General features: G+C 49.4%; 1 protein-coding gene across 1 annotated transcript; it reads left to right on the top strand.

Moving 5' to 3' along the window:
* The first annotated feature begins 9,869 nt into the window (after nt 1-9,869).
* LOC136513655 (zinc-finger homeodomain protein 6-like) lies at nt 9,870-12,364 on the top strand. Its single transcript, XM_066507620.1, has one exon. It carries the CDS (start codon nt 10,355-10,357, stop codon nt 11,171-11,173), a length of 819 nt encoding a protein of 272 aa, XP_066363717.1. The 5' UTR covers nt 9,870-10,354; the 3' UTR covers nt 11,174-12,364.
* The last annotated feature ends 528 nt before the right edge of the window (nt 12,365-12,892 follow it).

Raw genomic sequence — 12,892 nt, forward strand, 5'->3', positions numbered from 1 at the left:
CACCACGGATCCATTGGAGGTGGAGGCAGATGGATGCAAGCTCAATGGTAGTGGAGGAGCGGAGGCTATGGATCTCGGGCTCCGGTGGTGGACTAGCAAGCACGGCAGATCCAAAATGGTAGCGGCGGAGAAATAGAGAAGGTAAGGTTGCAGTTTTGGTGTGCAAAGACATCAAGGCGAAGGCCGCTATTTGTAAGGCAAAGCGGGGTGAGAAAGCGAACCGTCCACCTAGGTTCACACGCCCGCTGCGCCATGACCAGACACCTCCATCCGAAGATCGTGCGCACGTAATCTCTAGCCGTGCCCTCAAAGGACACACTGGATAACAATTCGCCCAATTGATAAACCAAGAACCATCACAAGTAAGGAGGGATACAGAGCCAAAAACACTCCTATGGCCTAGTTCTTCGAAGGCCGACCCACCAACAGGTTCATGGTTGCTCCAGGGCACCCTGAGAGTGAGGGGTGGGAAGGGATGGGCCCAGTAGGGCTAGTACCCGAGCGCACGAGCACCGCGGGCATCCTAACACATGTTTGAGTCTCGAAGAAAGGTAGAGAGCCCTTGGGACCTATCGAACGGACCCGAGAACTATATGGATTGACCGCTGAGAATCTAGAGTCGGTCATCAGCTGACCCAAGCCGGACCCCTGTGAATGGGATGCCAAGGCCCCACTTGGAGTAGCCCGTTAACAGCTCATCATGCACCATGATTCGTCCATAGAGGAAAATCATGGCACGGCACAACCCCTCCATTTTTATCGGAAAAAAATGCTCGAGGGAAAATGATCACAAAGATGACCTGACCCTCGACCGGACCCCTGCTATGGGTGGAGGCTTGAGGAAAGTTAGACTCACAAGGAGACCGAACGCATGGTCGCAGAACGACAGACCCCCGTAGGGGTTGGAATCAGGAAAGACCTTTTCTGATCCACCAAATCTCATGGCAATACCCCCAAGGGGTCTGATCACGATGAAAGAGAATTGTTGTCCCCAGGACATGCCGTGGGCGACAAAGGCAGGCCAAGGCCCTCAGAGTCCTCCCATTCGGAAAAGCCTCCAAAGGAGTTTTCTACTCCTCCGTAGGCTCGGGGGCTACTATTGGGGACCAATACTAGGGTACCTGAAGAGGAGGAGCTAATGGTCATCAACATTAATTCATCTGAGCAGTCAAGAGTGTGACTATAGCTCCAACCGACCACCAGGTTCATGGGCTTCACCTCGCCCGACCTCTGGGGGAGGGCTCCACCTCGCCCGACGCTAAGGCCATGGGCTCCACCTCGCCCGACTCTAAGGTCGCGGGCTCTATCTCGCCCGACTTCAAGGCCATGGGCTCCGCCTTGCCCGACCCTGAGGCAGCGGGCTCCATCATGCCCGATGTGGTAGAACCACCCAAATAACGCACTTACGAAGGCACTCGTCTTCCACCAGACACTAAGCACCCCATAAGCAAGCTACAACAGGCGGTATCCGTCGGGCACACCCTAAGAAAGAGCCCGAAACATCCACATTTTTCCCAAGGATCCAATAATGAGAACGAGTTACAATACTTATCCATTTCATACATCCAAGGTTCTTAAAAATTACATTATCACATTACCAAATGTCAGAGTGCGTAATACTAAACAACGGGATAAAAATAACATCAAGTAAACATCTAGCGATAGTAAGCCATGATTCCGTCTGTGCCCACCAGAAGAATCCTTCACACAACAGTACTCCTCATGCATTACCTGCAATAGGGGTAAATAAACCCTGAGTACATAATGTACTCGCAAGACTTATCTGACTAGTGGGAATAATTTCCCGACTTCAAGGGGTATGCAAAGCTTTATGGTTTGCTGGTTTCCTTTTTACAGAAAGCAGTACTAATAGTGAGTCCTTATTTATGTTATTATTAACAGTCGTATTAATTTATTATCTAGCCATTCTATGTAAGCACCTGTTCTACTTTCAAGCAAGAGGTGAACAATCAGTTCCATTTCATCACCTTTCATCTTTCAGTTCTTACTACGGTGATAGACCCAAAACAAACAGTATCGGATTGTCCAGCGATTCGTGAATCAATGCCCCTAGCTGGGTACCCTGAAAACACATGCCTTGCTTGTACCCCAGGCACAAGCATGATTAACCCATCACCCTCCTGTCCTGGGTGTCCAGGTCCCCGTCCAAACTTGGACTCCAAGCCCCCACTCCTGAGTCCCAGACTCAGTGTGGTGCAAGGACCTTCACCATCCCCGCCTCTAATCTGTCGGTCTAGAAAGAGCCGGATTCCACGACAAAAGAGCAATGAGTCTTCCCTACACCCATACTCAAGTATGTGCTTGGGATAATAAATCTGTGACTTTCCACGAGACTTATGCAATGGCCGGTCCTTAACCGACACAGATAGGGAAAAAGTGTAACCAAGCTATGCTCTGTTGACCGCATGACACAACCTCTTACACCAACCAGTACCTAAACCATATCCTTACCCAGTCACCATTTTCCTTTCCACCATTTTACCATGAGTAATTATAATTATCATCTATTGTGAGTAACGGCAGGTTACTCAAGCTATCGATACCCTGAGCATAGCAGCTACTCGACCTGTACTAGTAGGACTCATAGGTAGATATATTTATGCATGTAGTTTCCATAAAATGCCTGTAATATAAATGCACATCATATATATATATATTCATTGATCATAGAATATGGGTTATGCACCGGGGCATGCCTTGGACAGGCGGTGGGTTAGCAAAGTTAGCACCAAAAGGCTTTGGGGCTCCCTCCTGCACAAGGATCTTCTCCTCGTACTCCTCAATGACCTCTTCATAATCCTGTTCATCCACGGGCACAAACTCTACCAACTCGTGATCTACATGCATGAAATAATAATACAACACTTAGTAATACGACAACAATAGCTCTTAAAATAAAAATACACCTATCAAGTTAGTAAGCTAGTCCTACCGACTAAGGTGCTAAGTTACCTACTGTTACCACTAAGAAGTATGCAGCTTGACATATCTTATCTTAGCAACTAAAGGTATTCTTACTCCTAACACCGATTTACTCTATATATAATAAAACAAGGGTACTAGCTATTCTATTTATCAACCTACTCTAGTGCTACAAAATTTACAGTAAGTACATAATAATCTAATGAACCTACTATAAAAACTTTATGACTAAATCTATCATCCATTTGCCACAATAATTCCTATAATTATTAATCTACATAATACTAAACTCTCTAATTTGAATTTATGAACCTATCATGATCATAGCTAACTGTAAGCTAACTACACTAACAAATAGGTAGCATTTTTGTAAACCTAATAAATTTTGTTTCACTATGTTTGGACATCTACAAGTTTTACTATAATTTATCAAAGTTTAGCTCAAAACTAAATTGAATAAGCATTTACTAATTTACTGGAAAATGAAAACCAAATTCCACCGCGCGGCCCAGAGCGCGACGTCTTCGCCCAATTCGGTGCAAACGCGCGTGCGCACGCGGTACACCAGCGTGGCCCAACGCGGCATGCCCCATCCACGCGACGGCGGCCTACGACAAGGAGACCCATGCGCTTTGACTATTTTATAGAAACGACCCTGACCTATCGACGAATCACCCTGAGACCCATGGCACTATTTCTACGACCAGCTACTTCATAGATGAACCCTCGGAAGAACCTGTCTTCGCAACGATGACACCCTCGGCATCGGCGTGGCGGCGCTAGCACAGGGTGGTTGCGCCGGCCACACCAGCCCCTCCCTGCCCCTAAATGCAAGCCGATGCTTACCTAGGCATAAACCCAAAGTGATGGGTGGTGACGCGGTGAACGGAGATGCTGTCCCGAGCTCCCTCCATGATGGCGGACTCCTCCCTGCGACGATGACCACATTCCCATGAGCCGAGGCACAGACAACATGAACGAGCTCAAGTATGGGCATCAGCAACTCACCCTGAACCTACCAGATGTGGTGGATTGACCGGAGATGGGCCAAGCTGAGCTAGCCACGTGCGCACGGACGGCGCGGTGGCGCACGACGGTGACAAGGCTACGTCTGGGGAGGCTAGGCGGTGGTAGCGATTTGGTAGAGGTGAGTAGGGTGATTAGCAGGTGGAGCCAAATCTAGCAGTGCAAGGAATTGACATGAGCTGCACTGAATAGGTGGCTTGCCATCGGTGCATGCCAACACGGTCTTATTGACCCGGCGGAACGGTAGCTCCAAATTGGAGCACGGCACGACGAGGCTCGCTGCAAGGTGGGGTCAGGTGGGTGGGTGGCTACTCAGCGGAGCCAAGGACAGGGTTAATTGGATTGAGGTGCCTCCACCACGGTGAATTGAAGGGAGCGGGTCCGTCGACCATGGCGACAATGTAGACAGGGGAGGACAGGTGAGGCTTGGCTCATTGCTGTCGTGGTGTGACGTGGTTGTTAATTGGTGTACAAACAAGTGCGACTATAGGACAACGGGGAATCGGCCAAACGTGCTCAGGACGGTGGGTCGCACGGCCATAAATCGCAACCGACGACAGTGGCTCCGTCCTGTGCCGTAGTGGCAGGGCGCCGGTCAGCGCAAGCGTCGCATCAAGGCGGATGCGCTGGCAATATAGACGGGTCAAGGTCATGCGCGACAAGGCGATGTGCGGGTAGGGCCAAGTTTGGTCATGCACTCACGGCACCGCACAGGCGAGTGCGAGGCGGCAAGGCGATAGGCGAACGCAATGGCGGTGGTAGGGCGCACACGGTGACTTCACGCAAACAGCCGCGGCTAACAGCAACATAGTGGTACAACGCGTGGGGTCAGCGACATGGCAAAGTGGCTACAGCGGGCTAGCCAGAGCAGCGGGCACGTGGCGACGGCGGTGGTGGCTGAGCGGCTAGTGCGCGGCAACGGTGGTGTGGGTCCACGCTGCTGTGCGCGTGCGTGTGCGTGCGTGGCATGCTAGGGCGTAGCAACGACGGTAGGGCCGGCCAGCGTGGTGGCCCACGTGTGACGCACGCATTGGGCAGCAGGCGCGGCGACGATGAGTGCTGGCGTGGTGATCGCGCCCAGACGCTGCAATCGGCCGGGAAAAGTGACTTGCACGCTTTTTAAAGCAACCCAAAAACCCAACTCGATGATCCAGTTGCTAAACCAACTATTTTACGCTCGAGATGGTATATCAAGCTACTAAAAACAAACCCTAAAACCATGCCACTACCTAACCAGATCCTCCTATAAAAATTGTCGAACTCAGCTTTGTCGACCCATTTTTAGACTTAAGAAAAGTGACTAAGTTTCGATCGGTTTTGCGTCAACTTCGATTTCCAGGCTACCAATTAAACTAGCTAGTGACTCCCGTTCTCGACCGCGAGTATTTTACCATCACCTACGATATTTGTACTACAAACTTTATTAAAGTTTTGCATATGCGTTCTATAGCATTCTCGTTCAACAAAAATTCGTTTGGAACCTTAAGGGATACAACTCGACATGAAATATAACATTCGTTTCGTGTTTCCGACAAACGTTTCAAGTTATGTATATTGCTTTACACTCTATAATTCATACATGTACACATAAGTATGATGCTTATGCGGTGTTTTAGTAAAAAGTTGTACAGTGTAACACCGAGGGTGTTACACCCGACCTCAAGTCCGCGGGCTCCACTTTGCCTGACCCTTGGGTTTGCGCTCCGCCTCGCTCAACCCCTTGGGTGCAGGCTCCGTCTCGTCCATCGAGGACCCATACCGCCGCCAATCACTCCAGGTCCAAGCGTATGGGCCTGGGTCAAAGCTCTGACACCAGGGAAGACACTAACACGCCTTGATATAACCCGTGACTATGACGGGCCATACATGAGGGTTCACATCAAGAGCAGCGTGGCGGTGTTGTTCTGCCTAACCCTCGTACAAACGATGACAGGCGCGTCAATTCACCACGACGTCTGCCGGGACGGGATGGAACGCCATGACCGGCAGACGACTCCCGCGCATGGAACCAGTGACTGATAGGGCCACGACGTGGAGTTGTCCCTGTTGACATCTACAGGATCAGCGGGACCCGCATGAAGGAGAAAAAGGACCCAGTGATCCTGAAGGCCTTCTTCTCTCTCTCGTTCTTCTATTTTTCTCCGCTGTAACCCGTGCTTTTTCTTGGCCTATAAAAGAGAAAGCAGGGCGTCCCATGAAGGGGATCCGATCCAAACCGATCGAATAATTAGGAATCGATCGACTCATCGAGATCCGATCCAGATCCACACAAGAGCACGACACAAACACATAGCTGAGCAGCGATCGAGCTCTCAGCACCCACTCACTCCTTTCACTAGAGACTTGAGATCCTTTCTCTCTCTCGCCCGTTTGTAAACCCTACTGTAAACTTTTAGTGCTAGTAACACGAGCAGTAGCGACGAATAGGACGTAGAGATTTTTGCCCGAACCAGTATAAACCTCGTGTCCTCTAAGCACACCATCCGAGCCAGACGTGTAATACTAGAAATTTACTCGTCGGTGATAACTCGAAACACCGACACATGTGTTTCAGCTGTTTTGGACATATGTTACAAGTATTTTATTTGGATGCTACAAAAGTATATATGGTGTAACACATGTTGCAACAGGACCCGTCTGCTGCAGTTGCATGTTGTAGCTGCTGGGGCGCCATGCATGCCCGTGGAAAGCAGAGGGGAATGGAAGCAAGGGTGCGGGGTCCCAGGCGTGTGATGCGGAGGAGGATGGAGGCAGGGGTTCGTGGCCCCGCGTGCATGCGGGCGTGGGAAGCAAGGAGGAGCAAGCGTTCGAACAGGGAGGCACGTAAGTTCTCGTGTGCACGAGGGCGCGCGTGAAATGGAGCAGCAGGCGCCGGCATCCGGACACGGGTGTCTGTCCAGACGTTCGAGCGCTAATCACGCCTATAATTTTTCTTTCAAATTACCCACCTATGCTAATCTAATGTAACTCTGACTATACCATTATAAAAGATTCCCTTCGGTTACAAATACCGACACATCCGGCTCTGTATGGTTTTCGACACGTATCTTGTACCAAACTTTCTTCTAGAATACCCGGTAATGCGCCCCTGGCGTGCTGGTCGGCCAGGTTCTTCTAGAGTATGTTCGTAAAATCCTTCTAATATAGTATATTTTGTAAGTATTTTAATTACAAAATGACAGATATAGCTTATACGGTTTGAAACCAAATAAAGTAGGAGTTTTTTATGTTTGTAGTTATCATAAGGGTTTAACAAAATTTTATCCTAAACAACATACTTTTGGTCCTAGAGGGAACAATCTGAAGTACCCCTAAATTTACATCTAAGATAACCCCGTATGTTCTTTTATGAAAGATAATCCAAAGTAATTCTTTAAATTTATATTCAAATTAACTACGAGATAATATAAAGTAACTCCTTAAATTTACATTTAAGCCACCCACATCTATTATATGAAGAAACTGCAATTTTCTTAGACCATTACGACATATATGAAAAGACTAAATCAAAGCAAATATTCATGTTGTGCCATTGGGCGTACATGTATATAATGCAATGGTTTAGCAGTCGCATAAAAAAATCATATATCAATACACTAACAATGCATTACAATTATGTTAATAGTTCATGACAAAATTATGTTACTTGTTGCTTTGGATTTTTTTTTTGAAACGTCTATTCATGCCATTATGGTAATCACTCCGGTCTAGTACCTAGAATCCGTATTTTCAATATATATAATATAAAAAGTTGAATAAGAGGTACAATAAACAATAGATTTGCATCTTAAGTTACAATAACTAATAATACCAAAACTAGAAAGCCTAAATTTCGGTTACATGACAACAAGAGGTATCATAACTGAAGCTAATGTTTCGACTAAAGACACAATGAAAACAAAAGGATAATGCGATGCAAAAATAAAAAGATATGAGTATGGTTAGAAAAACAAACTATACATATAGTGGTTGGTAATCAAAGTTTACTACAGATTGACATAATATGAGTCATTGCTAAGAAATTTTTGTTTAGTTGTGGATCCTAAATTTATCTAGAAACTCTTAATAGTTATAAATCATTAGCCCACACAGAAGCACGGTCTGGTACAGTATAACTAGCTGGCTATGTTTTTTTTCCCTCTTGACTTTGGAGGAGAGATCGTTTGTAGCATCATACCGTCCAATTTGTCTAAACTATGAATAAGGATCTAAGCATGCTCTATTTTGCCAATAAGCTACTATGTCCTTTTTTTTTTACGAATTACACACGTACATATGCAGACGTTCAATACGTACGCACACTCAATTATATGAACACAAGTACGTAGAATTGTATGTCCAATGATCGGAGTATTGCCCGAAGACTAATCCAAGGATGACTTTTGGTTGAACGACCGATTTGGCCCACAAGGCTCTGCAATTTGTCCAGACTCGAGACACGTACGTATCCGGTTTCAACTGTTGCTGTGTTCTTCAAGCCTAGTACTCGTATGGTGTTATATAATAATGACACAATAAGAGTTCGCAAAAAAAAAGACAAAAATATGAGGGAAAATCAAATGTAACCTGTGCATCCTTGACTGCGACGCCGAGGTCACTGTGGCTGTGGCTGTGGTGGTACGGGCCCTCGAGAGAAATATGTGGTTGAGCCGCCGGTCAACGAAATGGTGCGTTGGCGTTGCAACTTCGCACGACAGCACGCGCCGCGCTGCTACCAATCGAAGCGAGGCTGCAGCAAATGGGAGTACAGTCGCTGTTGTCAAGGGCCTGCACGGCTGCACCTCCCAGTGCATCCCGTATCCCATAAATTTCGTGGAAACAACCGTCACGTGTGAACACAAAATAATTGTTTTGAGGCCCCAAAAATACAAAATAAACGATAGTTTGTTTTCATAATGGAACGTGAAGCGAGGTCTTAGACTGGACGGGCCGGTTTCCCAAATGTTGTTCCATCCAGTCATAGGATATACTCACTGTTTAGGCTTTGGCCATATAATGGTGGACACTAGCCGCCAAATAAAAGAAAAAAGAGATTTCACTAAATCTATGTTCGTTTCGCTGAAATCTGGCTTATGCTGCTGCTTATACTGATTTGATATGAGAGAAAAACGATGTTCGTTCGCTAAAAAATACTGCTGCAGAACAAGGCGACATTCCTCATATAAAACATATTTCAATAATGCATTTATTTCAAAATAGACAGGTAGGGGTTAGGTGTATATAGATAGTACAAGGGTGTGTGCAAATTCACCACTAATTAAAAATTAAAACAATAATTATGTCTAACTTTTCAGCACATACCTCCAATTGTAGGTGCCCTTGGCATCCTCCATCTCCCGTCTCGCCGGTATCAATGGAAATATTCAGGTGGAGCGCTCACCTCTCAAGTGCTGTCTGAAAAAAAAACTTTTTATCACATGTGGCCCCTTACCGCATATCTATACACCTACACAAGGCAAAAATACAAATACTGCCTGACCACTGTTTATTTTATAAAAAAAAAAGTGGTTAAAATAAAGGACGTCCAAAATGACGATAAATCAAAGTAGCTAATGTAGTAGAGAGGGCATAGCTGTAAGCTAATCAGAGAAGACGACCTAGCCGTGAGCACGTTTAGCACTAGCCGGCCACCAGTCCGAGAGGGATGGGTGGGGTGGAAGCGGCCGGGGTCCGGTCCGGACGCCTGATCTACACCACCGTGCACCGTATCTAGTAGGCTGGGGGCTGGCGCCACGGCCTAGACAGCGGCCGCGCTGTTCCCCGATGACCGTCCCGATCGGACGGCCATAAACCCACCCCGGGCCCGTGGCTACAGTGCGGTGGCGATGGCCGTAGCGCGGTACGTGCCGCGCTGCCCAATTCTCGCCGGCTGCATCATTAAAGCCTGGGGCGTGGGGCCCTCGTGGCATCGGGACGGGACGGGGTCACCCACCCCTGCCCATGTCGGTCGCTGCACTGCACCGCCACCGCCCGCCGGTAGGAAACAAAAGCGCCGTTCCCCAGCGCAGGCAGCCCGGAACCACCACCGCCCCCGTCCCGTCCCGTCACCCCACTCGCCTCGCCGCAGGCGGTCCCTCCGCTGCCGGCCTGCTCAGCCTCTCCCCCTCCTCCTCCGGTCCTCCTCCTCCTCCCCCACACCACACGCGAACAAAAGCACAAAAGCCAACCCACACGGCAGGGCGGCCGCAGGCGGTCGGCCCGGGCAAGGCACCCCCCTGCTACCCCTAGGAAAACGACGAGACGGATACGAGTTGGGGGGGAGGAGTGAACCGAGTGATAGCTAAACGCTACCGCCCAGCCAGCCGACCCCGACCTCCCAGCAGGCTGCAGCCCCTGCGACAGGGTCCTCGTCGCCGCGGCAGGGCGCTAGGGCAAGCATGCGCTGATGGAATTCAGGGGCCAGGAGGAGGAGGAGCCCGTCTCGGAGGAGATGGGCGCCAACTCCGCGCCGCCGCCCGCCCCCGCTGCAGGCCCCGTCCCCGCCCGGGGGAACCAGAACCACGCCGCCGAGGCGAGGTACCACGAGTGCCTGCGCAACCACGCGGCGGCGCTGGGCGGCCACGTCGTCGACGGCTGCGGGGAATTCATGCCCGGCGGGGACGGCGACAGGATCAAGTGCGCCGCCTGCGGCTGCCACCGCAGCTTCCACCGCAAGGACGACGCGCGGCGCCGCCACCAGCTCCTGCTCCCGTCGCCCGCGCCGGTGTTGTCGCCCACGACCCCGGCCCCGCGCGTCCCGCTGTTCCTGCCGCCGCCCCACCCCCACTACGCCGCCGGCGCAGCCGCCCACCACCCCCACTACGCGCCGCCGCCGTTCCCGTACCACGGCACGCCCAGCGGCAGCGGCGGCGGCACCACGACCGAGTCGTCCAGCGAGGAGCGCGGCCCGCCGTCCGGGGCCGCTGCCGCCGCGCAGGCGCAGGCGCACGCGCAGGGCCACGTCCGGCGGAAGCGGTTCCGGACCAAGTTCACGCCGGAGCAGAAGGAGCAGATGCTGGCGTTCGCGGAGCGCCTCGGCTGGCGGATGCAGAAGCAGGACGACGCGCTGGTGCAGCACTTCTGCGACCAGGTCGGCGTCCGCCACCAGGTCTTCAAGGTTTGGATGCACAACAATAAGCACACCGGCAGCGGCGGCAGGAGGCAGCAACAGTCCCAACAGCAACCGCAGGCGCAGGCACACCAGCAGCCGCAGCAGGAGCAGTAGCCATGGTGGGAGACAAGGCTCAGCACTCAGCAACCACCACCACCATTTGCTTAATCCCCCGCCTCAATTTTTTTATGGGCTCCGTGAGGGGGTGTGAGATTAAACAAGGGAAGTCAGGAGGAGCTTCTAATCCTTTCTTCCCTTCCGTTTTTGGTTTCACCTTCTCCTTCAATTTTTTCGCGCTGTTCACCGGTTGGTTTCGAAAGCCCGGCTGATGCTGGGCTGTGAGTTTCTGTTCCTGCGAGTTTGGGGGATCAATTGGAAGGAGGAGGAGGCACTGTGCATGCTTTGTAGCTACAATCCTACTACCTTATTGCCATTTGACCCCCTCGGCCGGCAAGGTTAACCAATCTAAATTCTCTCTACTTTGCTCTGAAGGTCTATATTTTCATCTTCACTTAATCTGTTAATCAATAGAGAATATAGCCGGTGGTCTCTCCTCCCTTCTAATTTTACATTTTGTTCAAGCTTGAAACCCAGCATAAACTAATGGCCATAATGGCATGATAATCTTGAGTTCTCTTCAGGCAATGCTAATTAGAGAGTAGCAGCCAATAGTTCTAGCTAGGATATTCTGGGGGAGGAGAAAGACTGGATGGAATATAGTGGAAAACAATGCTTGCATGCAGATTTTATTATCTGTGACACCGCCATTAGAGAGTCTTGAAGTTTTTCATCAAATGCTCATACCTTTGTCTCTGTCTGGGTGTGCCATTCAATTGGAGGTGTACTTGCCTGCTGTGGTGTCTTAAGCTTAAACTGTACTTGGCTCCAGATGCATCCCGTTACTGCCATGCATGGAGCGAGTGTCATTTTCCAGACCTGATTGGCTCCATTAATGGAGGGCTGGAGCTCCAAGTCTCTGGTCCGGGAGGGCTTGGGTATGGCCGGACGGTCACGTACTCACATGGCTGCTGTTGCCTACTTACTCGCCTCTACAGTACCGTCCAGAGGCTAAGGATTTTACAAGGATTTCGTTTCATGAAATTGTGAGGCCCATGCTGCAAGAGATGAGGCGGTGAGAGGCAGATAAGGATGTAATGAAGCGCTCCAAGAGAATTGCAAGGCATGGGAGAAACAAAAAAGGGTGGATAATGAGAAACTTGGCATCACAGGATTTTTGTTCTTTGATATCATCCCTCAGCTTCTTTTTTTCTTTTTTTTTGATGGGTCCGCCAATTTGGTTTCTTTAGACTGTCTCTACCACCGTGACTCAAAATACAAGGGCCATTCGTTCTTTGATAGCGTCATAGGTGGGTGAACCCAGTGTAGAGAGCTCCTGGTCTGTGCGGGGTTTAGGGAAGGGTGTTAGTGGTAAGTCTTACCATTGTCTGTGCAATGCGAGGAGACCGCGACTCGAACCCGGGACCTTTCGGTCACAGGCGGTAAGACTCTACTATTTGCACCAGACCCGCCCTTCCTGATAGTGCTACATGTAAATGATTTAATATATATTTTTGGTCTTCTTTAATAATAAAACTCAAAAGATAACCCTTTTTACAAATGAGTCTTTATGAGAGAGGATATTTAGATTTGGGTTATGTTTCTCCTAGCACCTAAAATGAGTCTTCCATAGAAATACTCTGTTGAAGACTATATGTATTGTGTTGGAGGCTATATGTATTGTGTTATAGATCCATTTTGTGTTTGGTTTCGCAATCAGTGGAGACAGGCTTATATCCGGTTTTCTTCAAAGGTTAATTGCTAAATTTGGACAGT

This window comes from Miscanthus floridulus, chromosome 16, assembly GCF_019320115.1.
Source record: "Miscanthus floridulus cultivar M001 chromosome 16, ASM1932011v1, whole genome shotgun sequence".
Taxonomy (NCBI): Eukaryota; Viridiplantae; Streptophyta; class Magnoliopsida; order Poales; family Poaceae; genus Miscanthus; species Miscanthus floridulus.